This window comes from Astatotilapia calliptera, chromosome 1, assembly GCF_964374335.1.
Source record: "Astatotilapia calliptera chromosome 1, fAstCal68.1, whole genome shotgun sequence".
Lineage (NCBI taxonomy): Eukaryota > Metazoa > Chordata > Actinopteri > Cichliformes > Cichlidae > Astatotilapia > Astatotilapia calliptera.
Genome location: NC_137422.1, coordinates 16,351,892 through 16,363,891, shown reverse-complemented (window position 1 = coordinate 16,363,891; position 12,000 = coordinate 16,351,892). Strand labels below are relative to the sequence as shown.

At 37.1% G+C, this 12,000-nt stretch overlaps 1 protein-coding gene across 1 annotated transcript in view; it reads right to left on the bottom strand.

Moving 5' to 3' along the window:
• Positions 1-12,000, bottom strand: part of LOC113020887 (protein diaphanous homolog 3) — a 166,908-nt gene that overhangs the window by 129,298 nt on the left and 25,610 nt on the right. The window contains exons 11-17 of the mRNA XM_080290482.1: positions 9,764-9,874; positions 9,177-9,295; positions 8,802-8,918; positions 3,140-3,258; positions 2,964-3,028; positions 2,476-2,580; positions 807-1,124 (exon numbers count right to left, since the gene is read on the bottom strand). Of these exons, the coding sequence (XP_080146608.1) occupies positions 807-1,124; positions 2,476-2,580; positions 2,964-3,028; positions 3,140-3,258; positions 8,802-8,918; positions 9,177-9,295; positions 9,764-9,874 (954 nt within the window). The remainder of the gene's footprint in view (positions 1-806; positions 1,125-2,475; positions 2,581-2,963; positions 3,029-3,139; positions 3,259-8,801; positions 8,919-9,176; positions 9,296-9,763; positions 9,875-12,000) is intronic.

Here is a 12,000-nt window from a genome sequence, read left to right as displayed (position 1 = left end):
CCTCCTGTATCTATTACATGTGTAAATTGCCAGCTGTATTTTTGTATGTCCACCAAAGCCAAACCTTTCAAGTTCTTGTTATATGATGAAGAAATGAAGAATGGTCAAATTAACACCATGAAACTCTGGTGCAGATGTGGATCACCTTGTTTAAAATTGCAAGACAGGGCACTGACCTCAGAAAAGATACCCTTACTAAGTGCCACTCTATTAGGAAAGTGATAAATGAGTGTCACTGCATTAGGACTGCTGTTTGTGGGCAACAGTTGGAACTTGAACTCTTATTAATGAGAAAGTTTTACAACAGCTTTGTCCCAAACACAGCCATATGCAAGGGTCTTCCACAGCTGCAGGACAGGTTCTCCACATGTCCTACAAGAATGTTCTCTGTAAATTTCAAACATCTGGTTTAATTTGCTGAACATCTGTACTGTTGTAAATCTGACATTAAATTATTAATCAAACCACAAACTAACATCGCTGGTGGTGTGAACTAATATTGCTTTGCGGATAACAACATCTGTATTAGTACCACAGAGGCTGCTCTGACAATAGCATCTGATCATCTGTTATTTTCAATTATTTCTGTCTTGGCACAAAGTGAGAAAGTTGTTGTTTAATTCTCAGAGAAACACCTGTACTTAGCAGGAGCTGCCAATAAACATCAGGAACGAAGTAGAGGGTCTCTACGTGGCCTAAATTTTAGTTTCTTCTTTCAAAGTTTTTGAAATACTTCATTTTTTATAATGTAACATACACTACGGTGCATTGTACCAACTGTAGTATGTTACATCTGTGAGTCTTACCTTGGACCAGTTCAGGCGCTTCATGGAGGTTTCAGGCTTGAATTCTTTCTTTGGCCTGAGGCCATAAGGCAGAGTGTGGTGGGTAGGTGAGCCTAGACCACCCCCAAATCCAAGAGGGGGTGGTGGGGGAGCACCAAATGGAGGAGGCATTCCAGGTGGTGGAGGTGGTGCAGGACAGCCAGGTAACGGAGGCGGAGGGGGAGGTGGTGGTGGGACTGGCCCAAGAGATGCCGGAGCAGGAATTGGAACCCCAGATGGGATTGTTGAAGAAGATGATGCCTGTCCAGCATTGGCTGGCCCCACGGGTACAGCTCCAAACTGAAAATTCAAGCAAAATAAAATTCAGCTATAGAAATAGAAATAAACGCACACACACACATGCACGCGCAGAGCTCAGAACTGAAGCAGTTTTGAATTGAACAGTAAACTGTAGCCTGGAATTTAAAAAATTATACTTGAAATACAACATCATCAATTAAATCTCCAAAACAGGCTGAACAAGGCTGATGATACGACATCTCAATCAGCCAGTCCCAGAGTTCATAGTTTAGGGTTCCATGCTATTGCACTTAGCTTCCAACTTGAAATGTATTTTCTGCAGAATGAACGCCTTCGTATTTCATTTATTTATTTATTTTTTAAATATCACGTGGCAGTGAATTCACATGTCAAAGAAAACAAAGAAAAACGACTTATTGGGGAGACCAAAAGCAAAACAAAATGTGCTTATACACCATGTTCTGTATTCTTTCCTGTGTAATACCTCTACGGTATGGATACCAGAGCTGTACTCTTTCAACCATTCAGTAAAGGCCAAATGCTCAGAAAGGGTCCAGATACTGTTAAGATCATACACACAATGATGTTTTTTCAAAAATACAAAAAAACAGAAATGCTATAGCTTTGTAAATTGTATCATATAGAGCAAATGGCTTATTGATCCATGCACCAGTTTTAGATTAAAGACGCCGACTAAAGGTCAGCCCTGGGCTCTTATTCTGCGTCTGCAGGGAAGAACACCTTTGCTGAATTAACAAGCACGAGTGAAAGTCTGTTTGGTGGGAGCGAGACTGATACAGGCATGGTCAAAGACAAAGAGACAAAGTATGTATGCATGCACCTGCACCGGTTAAATGTACCATCACCATTTGAACCAAGGCAGTATTTGAGTATTCATCCTGTGTTTGCTCACTCAAATTGAAAAATTATCATGGAAAAAAAAGGAAGTTCTTTTCCTCTCTCTGAGTGTGTAGTTATCTTGCAGTGCCAGGGTGTAGGAGTAACTCTCTGGAGTGTTGTGGTATGGGAAGGGGGGGCTGAAGGGGTTGTCAGAATAAATTGCTTTTAGAACAATTTCCTCTTATGGGATAGAGATCAGAGAATTAGAAATGGCCAACATGGAGGACTGGTCAGTATTCCTATTAGACTTAGTGTCAGCTAGCCAGTAGAGCAGCCTCTATGTCAAACCAAACGGCAGGCTCCAGTGAATAAAACCCCCACCCCTATGCCGCAACCCTAAATAACAAGAACATCTCACCATTGGAAAGTAAGAAAAGAAAGTTGAATTGCATTTCAATGCAATATTCAAGGGATTTTAATTAGTAATCCAATCCAACATTCTCTTACATCTCACATCCCGTTTCGAATAAAAACAAATGTACAAAAGTACCTGGGACCTGAAGGCCTGTAGCTCTGCTTGGAGTTCAGCTATTTTTTCTTCACACTTGACCAGCTGAGCTTGTGCCTCCTGTCTGCTTAGAAATTCCTCATCAAACTGAAAAAAAGAGCACCAAATATCCAGTTTATTCAACCAAGCACACATAATACTGACTTGGAATATAACTTGAAATTAGCTGATTTCAGCTAATGGTAGAAACAGATACAATTACACTGCTACATTACAATAAAACATTGTTTTAATATATCTCACTTTAAAATGAAGTTTGCGTATTTTAAGGTCAGTCTGGTCATTATTCCACAGCAAGATGTCACGGTTGCTAACTGATGTTTACAAAAACCTATATGGTTGTTATTCCTATGGCCTCATTATATTTAGATTTTTAGAAGAGTTTGTGTTTCATTAGTACCTTATTTTATACAACACATTAGTTTAAATGTCAGCATGCTATATTTTTGCTTCCTTTTGTCATTACTTGCCTTCTGTGCCAGTTCCGAAGCTTGTTGTTCATATTCATCTATTCGAGATTTATCCACGCACACCTCTGAAAAACAAAAAACAACTAGTCAGAAATTATCAGTGCTCTACTGAAAAAAATAAAGTAATTAAAAAAAAAAAAAAAAAAAAAAAAAGCTATCAAAATTGTGCAACTTGCCTAATAGGTGGCTAAAGTCGACATCGAGGCGCTTGCGGTAACTGAAATCTGGGTCAGTGCCACTACGGTGGAGCACAATTTGAGAAACACATTCCTCAATGATCTTAAAGTACTGTGGCCTGCGAGCGAAGATAAATGAGACAAAAAGTATAGAGAGATAGTTAGAAACATACAACTGTCTTTGAGCCACAGGCACAGGCTTTCAAGCAATTTTAATCTTTTATTTAACCAGGCAAACCATTAAGAACAAAATGCTCTTCAAAATGGTGGCCTGATAATGGCAAAGAAACCTTAGTGACAAAATTTACACTCGCTTTTCTCTGCTGTAATAAAATTAACAATTTAAGTCACTCCTGGTAGCTGCATTTAAATGACATCAAATACTATGCATGGCTATCCACTGTGTTTACGCTACGTTACCTGCAGATGACATCAGGTTGCTGCAAGGTATTCGCATACAGTTCTACAAACATTACGCAGGATATCATATTACAGGAAATCGTTTCTGTCTTCAGTCTTTTCCAACTTTCCTTATTGTAAAAATGCCGTTTCATCTTTTATTCATGACATGCTTAATGGTCTGAATAATACAATACAATTTATACCATTTATGACTCAAAGTACAGCAGACAAGTTAAATAAAATTGCCATCTCCCTCTGCAAACTTGTGGTGTCAGATGTTCATGTTGTGTGACTTTGCACCACTCACACAACAATTTGCTGGCAAAGACTTCTTTTGATTATCGCAGATGTTCAAAGCTTTAAGGCTAGCGATGCTATTAGTTGGAAATTGATTACAATTTATTAACACAAAATATAATCTCTATTTAATACTGAAATTTTATGCACTGCATTGCTACACACAAGAAACAGTGAGCAAAGACACTCTGTGCTCAAGGCCTAATGCTTTCCGCTTACTGTTGTACTTTAAATAAGGCCTGGGACTGCAAAAACACCTAATTGTATTTGTTAGTTTTAATCTGTTTAGTGTATGCAGGAAGAACATGGCTAGCAAAAAGATACGGGAAATGTGCCCGAAATCTTTTACAGTTACTGTATTATATCAGAGATAGTTTAATATACTAACAGACAGCTCTAAACTAATTAGCATATTACTGAGTTGTTTTTTCTTGTTGTTTTTCAAGTAATAGGTAAAATTTGAAAACAACTCACAAGAAAAAAAAAAAAAAATCACAACATGGTACACTTTACATGCACAAGCATATAATTACTGCAATTAACACTAATTAATGGAAATTATACATTTTTCAACTTTGAGGGGGAAAAAATATGCACACAGATACCTTAATGCAGAGAATAACTACATAATTCCCAGTTTGGCCTCTTTTGATTTTTATTTAATAATTAAACTAATAGTGGTGTATCAGATGTCTCGCACTATATCAAATATTGAAAACCTATGCCAACAGGAAATGGAAGTACTGTAAGGAAAGAGAAAATTTATCACAATTTTATTTATTTAAAGTTCTGCCCCTCACTTTGCTTTTAGGAGGGTGGTAATGTGTTTGCTTACATACATGTGTCCATATATACCACAAATTTGGTATTCACTGAAGCAATATTTAAGCTTTCTGTAGGACAGGGAATCAACTGTGTTGATTGTGGAGACAGTAAATTACTAAAGTGAGGTAAATGCTAATGTTACACAGGTCCCTGTTACAAGACCCTTTGGGTTCCTTCAAACCTAGCGCCTTAATAAAAGCACTGTTTTGATGATAATATCAGCAAACGCTGAGTAATTGCATTTAAACTGTTTCATATGGCTCTGCTGGACACACTGATCACAAAATAACCAGGGCCAAGCCTCAATAAGCAGAAGGAAATAATATAATAACAACAGATGACATGCAACGCTGGGAGGCACAGTGCTATTGTGAGTTAAAGATAAAGTGAATGTTTGATCTGTTCATTATCTTACAATGATCCCGCTGAGAGTCCTAATCCCTTCCACACCAAATCATTAACTAATACTTTGATACTTACAAACAGTGATTAATCAGGGATATTGGTTTCCACCTCTTCCTAAAACAATGCAGAGACTGCATCTCATAATACCATGCATATGATTCGAAACATTAGCTACACAATGGAATCACTGAATCAAAAACATTAACAAAAAGAATTCCAATAACTAAAACCAGTGCAGTTCATCAGAGGGACCACATTCAGACAATGCCTAATCTGCCACTAAGGACAATCAACAATGCAAGACAAATTTCTTAAGCAAACCCAGTACACATATTTAACAGAAATACTATAAGCTAATGGAGCCTTAATCACTAAACTACAGGGAGAAATATGTTCATTCCATTAAGCTACTATTTTTAAACAGTCCTCACAATACTGATGTTAAATTATAAGATGAATTAGAGTGAATTCATGTTCTAGATAAAAACAAAATCAAAGGATAATGTATTATTTTTTTATGGTCAATTTTTAGTACTTTTTCCTGATGAATAATTTAAAACATAAGTCAATTATTATAACTGCTAGTTGTTATTAGAGATGGACCGATACGTATCGTTCCGATACTGACCTAAATTACTGGATCGGATATCGGAGAGAAATAAAAAATGTAATCCGATCCGAAGTATCACAAAATCACCTCACAAAACGCGCTGATTGGCGTAACCCAGCTCAGCGCATTGGAGCAGTATGTGTCACGTGATAGAGCGGCTGTTGTCTGCGAGACCTGTCGGCGGTCTGGTGGAGCCTTTGGAGCCTCGCTATGCTTCCAAACAGTGTCATTTCATCTCAGAGAAAACTATCCCAGAGGAGTAAAGCAAGTGTGTAAGTGCATGTCTGAATGTTTGCATAGTATTTTCACGTTAAGCTTAACAACTGATATATGGAGCCACAGCTGGACTGGTCGTCGGAGTTCCATATTGATGTGAAAAGGAAGAGACTTGTTCCATACTTCAGGTAGAATAAAAAAAAACCAAAAACAAACAAAAACAAAAATACAAAGCTGGAGTTATTCTGTCTTTGCTACAAAGCTGACTCTTCTCTCATTCTCTCCCCTCCCTCCCCCTTTGCTACTTCAATCATGAAACTGATCAATGACCAGCTGATCGTTTTTTCTGCCGCAAGTCCCGTCTTTCTTGTTTGTTTATCGCCCACTTTGCGCCAGAAAGAGGAGACCAGCAGATAAACAACAGCAGCACGTTTAAGCTTGATAAGCTGTTGTTAGAATTGATTTAATATTAATTTTTAGTTTCAGCTGATGTTTGCTGGAGCCACGACTGTAAAAGCTGCTGGTCATGATATCCGTTTGGATATGTGGTAAGAGGGAAACATGAAAATGAATTCAGGAGATGTCCTTACTGAATCATCAGAGCTGAATAATGATGGAGAAACAGGATTACATTTTAAGTGACATGAATGAGTTGAAGAGAAGTTATGAACTGTTTCTGAGAGACAAATAACACCAGGATCCTTTTTTTTTTACGTAGCTGACGGCTGGTAATTGTGCAGGGGCGGGTCTAGCAAAGTTTTGCCAGGGGGCCAGGTAGGACATTAGCAGGGAAAAGGGGGGTACAAAAAATACTTTTCTTTGATATTTCATTTAAAATGACTAACTTGTTGATTGCGTCGATTAAGCATCACGAGGCGGGGGTGGTTCCCTTTTTTTTTTTTTTTTGTGGGAGTTGGCAATCCTATTAGTTAGGTTGTTTAATATTTCTGCTAGGTACACTTTAAAATACCAGAATAGGGAGGATGGTGTAGGTTTAAGTTTGTTAGATTGATCAGTGTAGCTGAACTATAAAATATTTTGGGTGCAGTGTATTTTTTGCATACAGGTATAACAGAATAGCTTTACTGTTTTGTTTTTTAAAAATTGAGCATGAATTATACAAATTGCAGCAAGATATTTATAAAAAAAACAGTTTTATTGATTAAAAAAAAAAAACACACTATATCGGATTCATATCGGTATCGGCAGATATCCAAATTTATGATATCAGTATCCGTATCGGACATAAAAAAGTGGTATCGTGCTATCTCTAGTTGTTATGTGTAATGTTCTGCCTTTATATTAAATTAGAGAATAGAAGCTGAAGTTGCATATCTCAGACTACCACTAGAAGGACCCCACGCACCACCAGTGGTACGCATACCACAGTTTGAGAATGACTGTTCTTGATAAGATAGCTGATCTCACGGTATAGCTGACATCAATTGGATATCTTTTCTTATTGTAATCACTGAAAATTTAAGTAAACAGAGCCTGTCCTGGATGTATCATGGCTGAACAGTTTAAATTAAACTCAAATTAAACTCTAGAGTTTAACCCCTTCAAAAACAAATAAAAACAAAATAAGAAATCAGAGCTAGCATTTTCAAATCATCTAAATCTCATAGGTTTGGGGGTTTTTTTGTTTTTGTTTTTTTATAATGCAAATACAGTATGTCCCATATTATTATTATTTGTCTGAAAAAATCCTTTAAAAAAAAAAACAACAACAACAACAACACAAAAAAAGTTGGGCCTGGGAAAGTTGCCTAGTTTAAAAACCCATGCTAACATACCTGGCTAAACATTTCCCAGCTCATTAGATTCAGTGGGGATAAAAACATCCTACAGAAACGCAGCTTTTCAAAAGCAGGGATGGGCAAGAGTTCAACACTCAGTGAAAGACTGTGCGGGCAGCTAGTTAAACAACAGAACAGTACTTCTCAAACTATCAATTGAAAGACATTGGGGGCCTCATTCTCTCAGTTCCAGTTTGTGATGCACTGTCTATGTACAACTCTAAATGTTATATATAGTGATTTACAAATCATCGATTTTAGGTTTTCTCCTCTCTTCTTACCATTTCTTTAAGATGGCTTCAAAAATTGTGTACTCTAGACAGTTACATCCCTGCAACAGGGAGCAACAGTGTATGTTTTTAAATGTATGAAATATTTGTGAATGGTTAATGATGTTTAGCAAAGTGAGGGCAGTCACAGAAGCACCAGTGCTTAAATAAAAAAAATGTATATATTAAAAATAATAATAATCAGACAGAGCTAGAGAAGAGCACCAAAAAGGTGTTGTTTTTTGGCAGGTGATGCATTTTGTATTCTTCAGACTAAAGCTCCATCTTTTGATCAAGCCAAGTCACACCCAACAGCAAGAGAACCAACATAAAATAAGCCTTTGAAAAGCACCATTAATAGGAGATGAGAAATGCTCTGTAGCAATGGCTTCTGTAGAAGGCTTAGAGATGAAAGAGAAAGCATTCTCTTTGTTAACCAATGTCATTGAGAGGGTTTAAGGCGGCAAGAGCTAGACCTCCACAAAGCATAAGCTCTTCAACAGTGTACATCATTAACAATGTTCAAAACTGCTTAGACCCTGAGATGTGTGTGCATTTAGGTAAAATGTGACATGAAAATGCAGTCAGAATACAGTCTAGAGACTGTAAATTACATTACTATACTCTGCTATTTTTAAGAAAACGAATAAGGCAAACCAATAAACCTGATTAGTGAACAAATACATATGAATAAAAACTACTAAAGGAAAATTATAAGTATACAAGTAAACATGTAGTCTAAATAAGGAAACATTTAGCTGATTCATTTAACTGACAAGTAAAGCATTACTCGATTCATTAAACTGTGTGTGTGTGCGTGTGTTTGTGTTGATTTTTACCTGATCAAGTGGTCATTTCGTATAAGCACGAGGTGCTGCAGTATAGAGAGGAAATATGGCTCTGCACTGCTGTCCTTTACCATGCTCTGCACAATACTGAATATATCACCTGCATCAGTGCAGCGAGTCAAGGATTTGTATTTCAATGTCAACAGTGCAATTTCACGTAAAAAAGAAGGTAATGACACAAAAGTAAATGTAAGAAAAATGTGTTTTGACTCTAATTTACACTTTTGTTTGCATAATGTCAGAAATAATTTACCTTAACTGGATCCCATGAATGTCTCATAAGAAAATTAGGCACAATTACAAGACACAAACACTGAATCATAAATCCAAATTGCATGTACCTTTTTATAATAAAGACAAGGATATTCAAGCTCACTCTTAATGTCTTCCAGTCTGTGAGAGAACTCCATCATGTCCTCTTCTTTGTGCTCCTCAAATACCTTGAGCTGAATGTCAAGGGCCTCATTCCTGATGACTAGCAGTTGCTACATAAGGATCAAGGTGCAAAAAGAAGGTGCATAAAGAATTATGCAAAATTAAATAGTGAGGAAAGCTCAAGATCCTTTATTAAACTCAAGTAAAGACGAGGAGCTCATCCTAACTGTGATTATTTACAGGTGTGGGCACCAGCGTTTTACTTTCATTTATTATTTTCTCATTTTGCTGGCAACAACAACACTGCTTACAAAAGTTAAACATGTTAGCTAGATGGTATAAAAGCCAGAAGGAAGATTATTAGCCGAGACACTAGAAACTTTATTGGTTTCTGGCTGTCGCACAGACAGAGGACGTGCAAACTCTCCTCTGTGTTTCATGAATTATTTGCTGGAGTAAAATGACGATATTTCACTGAAGTGGACAACTCATTTTAATATTAATGCAAGGTGAGTCTGAGTTTATATTGTGTTCGTCTGTGTGTGTGCGTTTGTGTGTGGTGGTTATGTTTTGCTTACCGGCAATATCTCTTTCAGGCCACAGCGCATAAATTCATTTCTAATGTGCAGCCTGAAGTCCAGCTCATCAGGGGATGTTACTAGTGCATTGATGAGCTGCATGCATGCCACCTGCAACATGGGGGTACACAGAACAAAGAGAGTGTGAGAGAAGGGAAGAGAGCAGAATGAGAGAAAGAACCAAAGAAAGAGATGATGGACTTTTTTCCAGAAGATGATGAAAAGCGTGCTGGCATGCATTCTAAATGAGCCATGTCCCTTGGAAGCAAAGGACCATAACTAATGCATGTCTATTTTCTCCAGTCACCAACTGGGGGTGGGGGCTGATTTTAATATTAATGTAACAACTGCAGCCCCATATACACACATACACACACAACTAACCAACTGTCAATTTAAGGGCAAACTTGCTGTTTTGAAAGCAGTTTTTCACTCCCCTCTGAGTTTGGTTTATTACGCAGGGACAGCTACATTGTGTGACTCTTCAACTACCCAGGCAAAGATAAACAGAAAAATCAATTATTGACCAGTAAGGCAATCCATTCATGTGTGAAAAGACAATATGGCAATGCTAGATATTCAGGTGATGTTTAATTTGATGGCACACTCTCATCTTTGGTACTCCAGTTTACTAATACCTGTCACCAAAGAGCCTCTTTAATATTGTAACGCTACTGATGTTACAAAGTATCACAGCACCTTTGTATTGCCTGCCAATAAGTCACCAACGCCATCACAGGTCCCCACCCACACTCAGTGCCAGATTTGGCTTTGTGGATTTTAGTAAAGTTCAAGCTGAAGGGTCATCTTTTGACATAGCACAAGCTGCATATGGTACTTACAGAATGCTATTTCCAAGGAGCATAACAAATACAGCAGGAGCTCCGGAAAAAGTGTATCACTGCACAAAGCGATGAAGGGCCTAGTGGTTAAAATTAAATCATGTAGTTTTTACTCTAAATGGGAAGTCATGGAACTCTTATCACACCTTCAGCTTTATATTTGAGATAACAAATAAGACAAATATGAAGACATTGAGATAGGAGTATTAAGAGACAATACTGGTATCCTCAATTTTAGTATTTATGGTTTAAAAAACGTTCCCTAGGCTGACACTATGAATAAAAGTACCGAAATAGAACAGAAAGCCTGTAGCCACACATTTCAATGCTTAGGATAAAAGTGTCTATGCTTTAATAATGCATGGGGTTAAAGGGGATTTGTGCTGTCTATTAGACAGTCGAGGTAATAACAAAGCATCAATAAAACACAACAAAGTACAAAGGGCAATGTTTGTTTGGCCACAGATGAGTTCTGTGTATTTAATATCCTTGTGTAAAGTAAATTCTACCTTCTAGTGCACTGGAAAAAAAATCCTGGTTGTTATTTTTCCCCACTTCCTTTCTATAAATACCTCATTTTAAATTCCAGTGTCTCCCCTTCCCTCACCAACTATTGATTTTTTTTTCTTTCGGTGAGAACTGGTCAAAGATAATTATACAGTAAACTGAATGTGAATGCTATTTGGTACCTATCACAAGGTACTACAAACAAAAACCAAATTCTTATTCCAATAATATGGAAAAGATGATTTAAGCTTCATTATGTGTGCCTCAATTATTGCTCATGTTATGGGGAGCTCTGTTTAACAGTCACACTATATAAATGTTTTAAAGGGACAAGAAGTTTCCATAATTTATATGATTACATTTTAACATGCAAACCTGCACTGTTTGAAACAGTATATATGCAATGTTTAAGTGTGCTTGGAGAGTAAAGATCCAAACAATTTTATCTAAATGGAGAATGTGTAGAGGGAATACACACAAGAATAAAATGGCCCGTTTTTTATGTTCGTCTTTTTGTTTAAGGCAGAACATGAAAAGGGACTTGTATATTGATTAAATGAGCATGTTCTTCTACTGCTTGCTTTTATGTTTCTTGTTAACTTGTTAACTGGTATAGGGACTGTTCCTTACTTAGTCTGCCCAGCTGTCTGTAGATTTTAAGCTGATATTTATTCAAAACAAATGGTGCAGATGAATTTGTGGGTCGAATTTTAATTTCTGACATGTCTGGTCTGAAAGCGATCATTAAAAAGTGACATCTGTACTTAACTGAAGCATCTGGCACCAGTGTTGGTCAAGTTACTTGAAAAAAAAGTAATCAGTAACTAATTACTGATTACTTCCCCCAAAAAGTAATCCCGTTACTTTACTGATTACTTATTTTCAAAA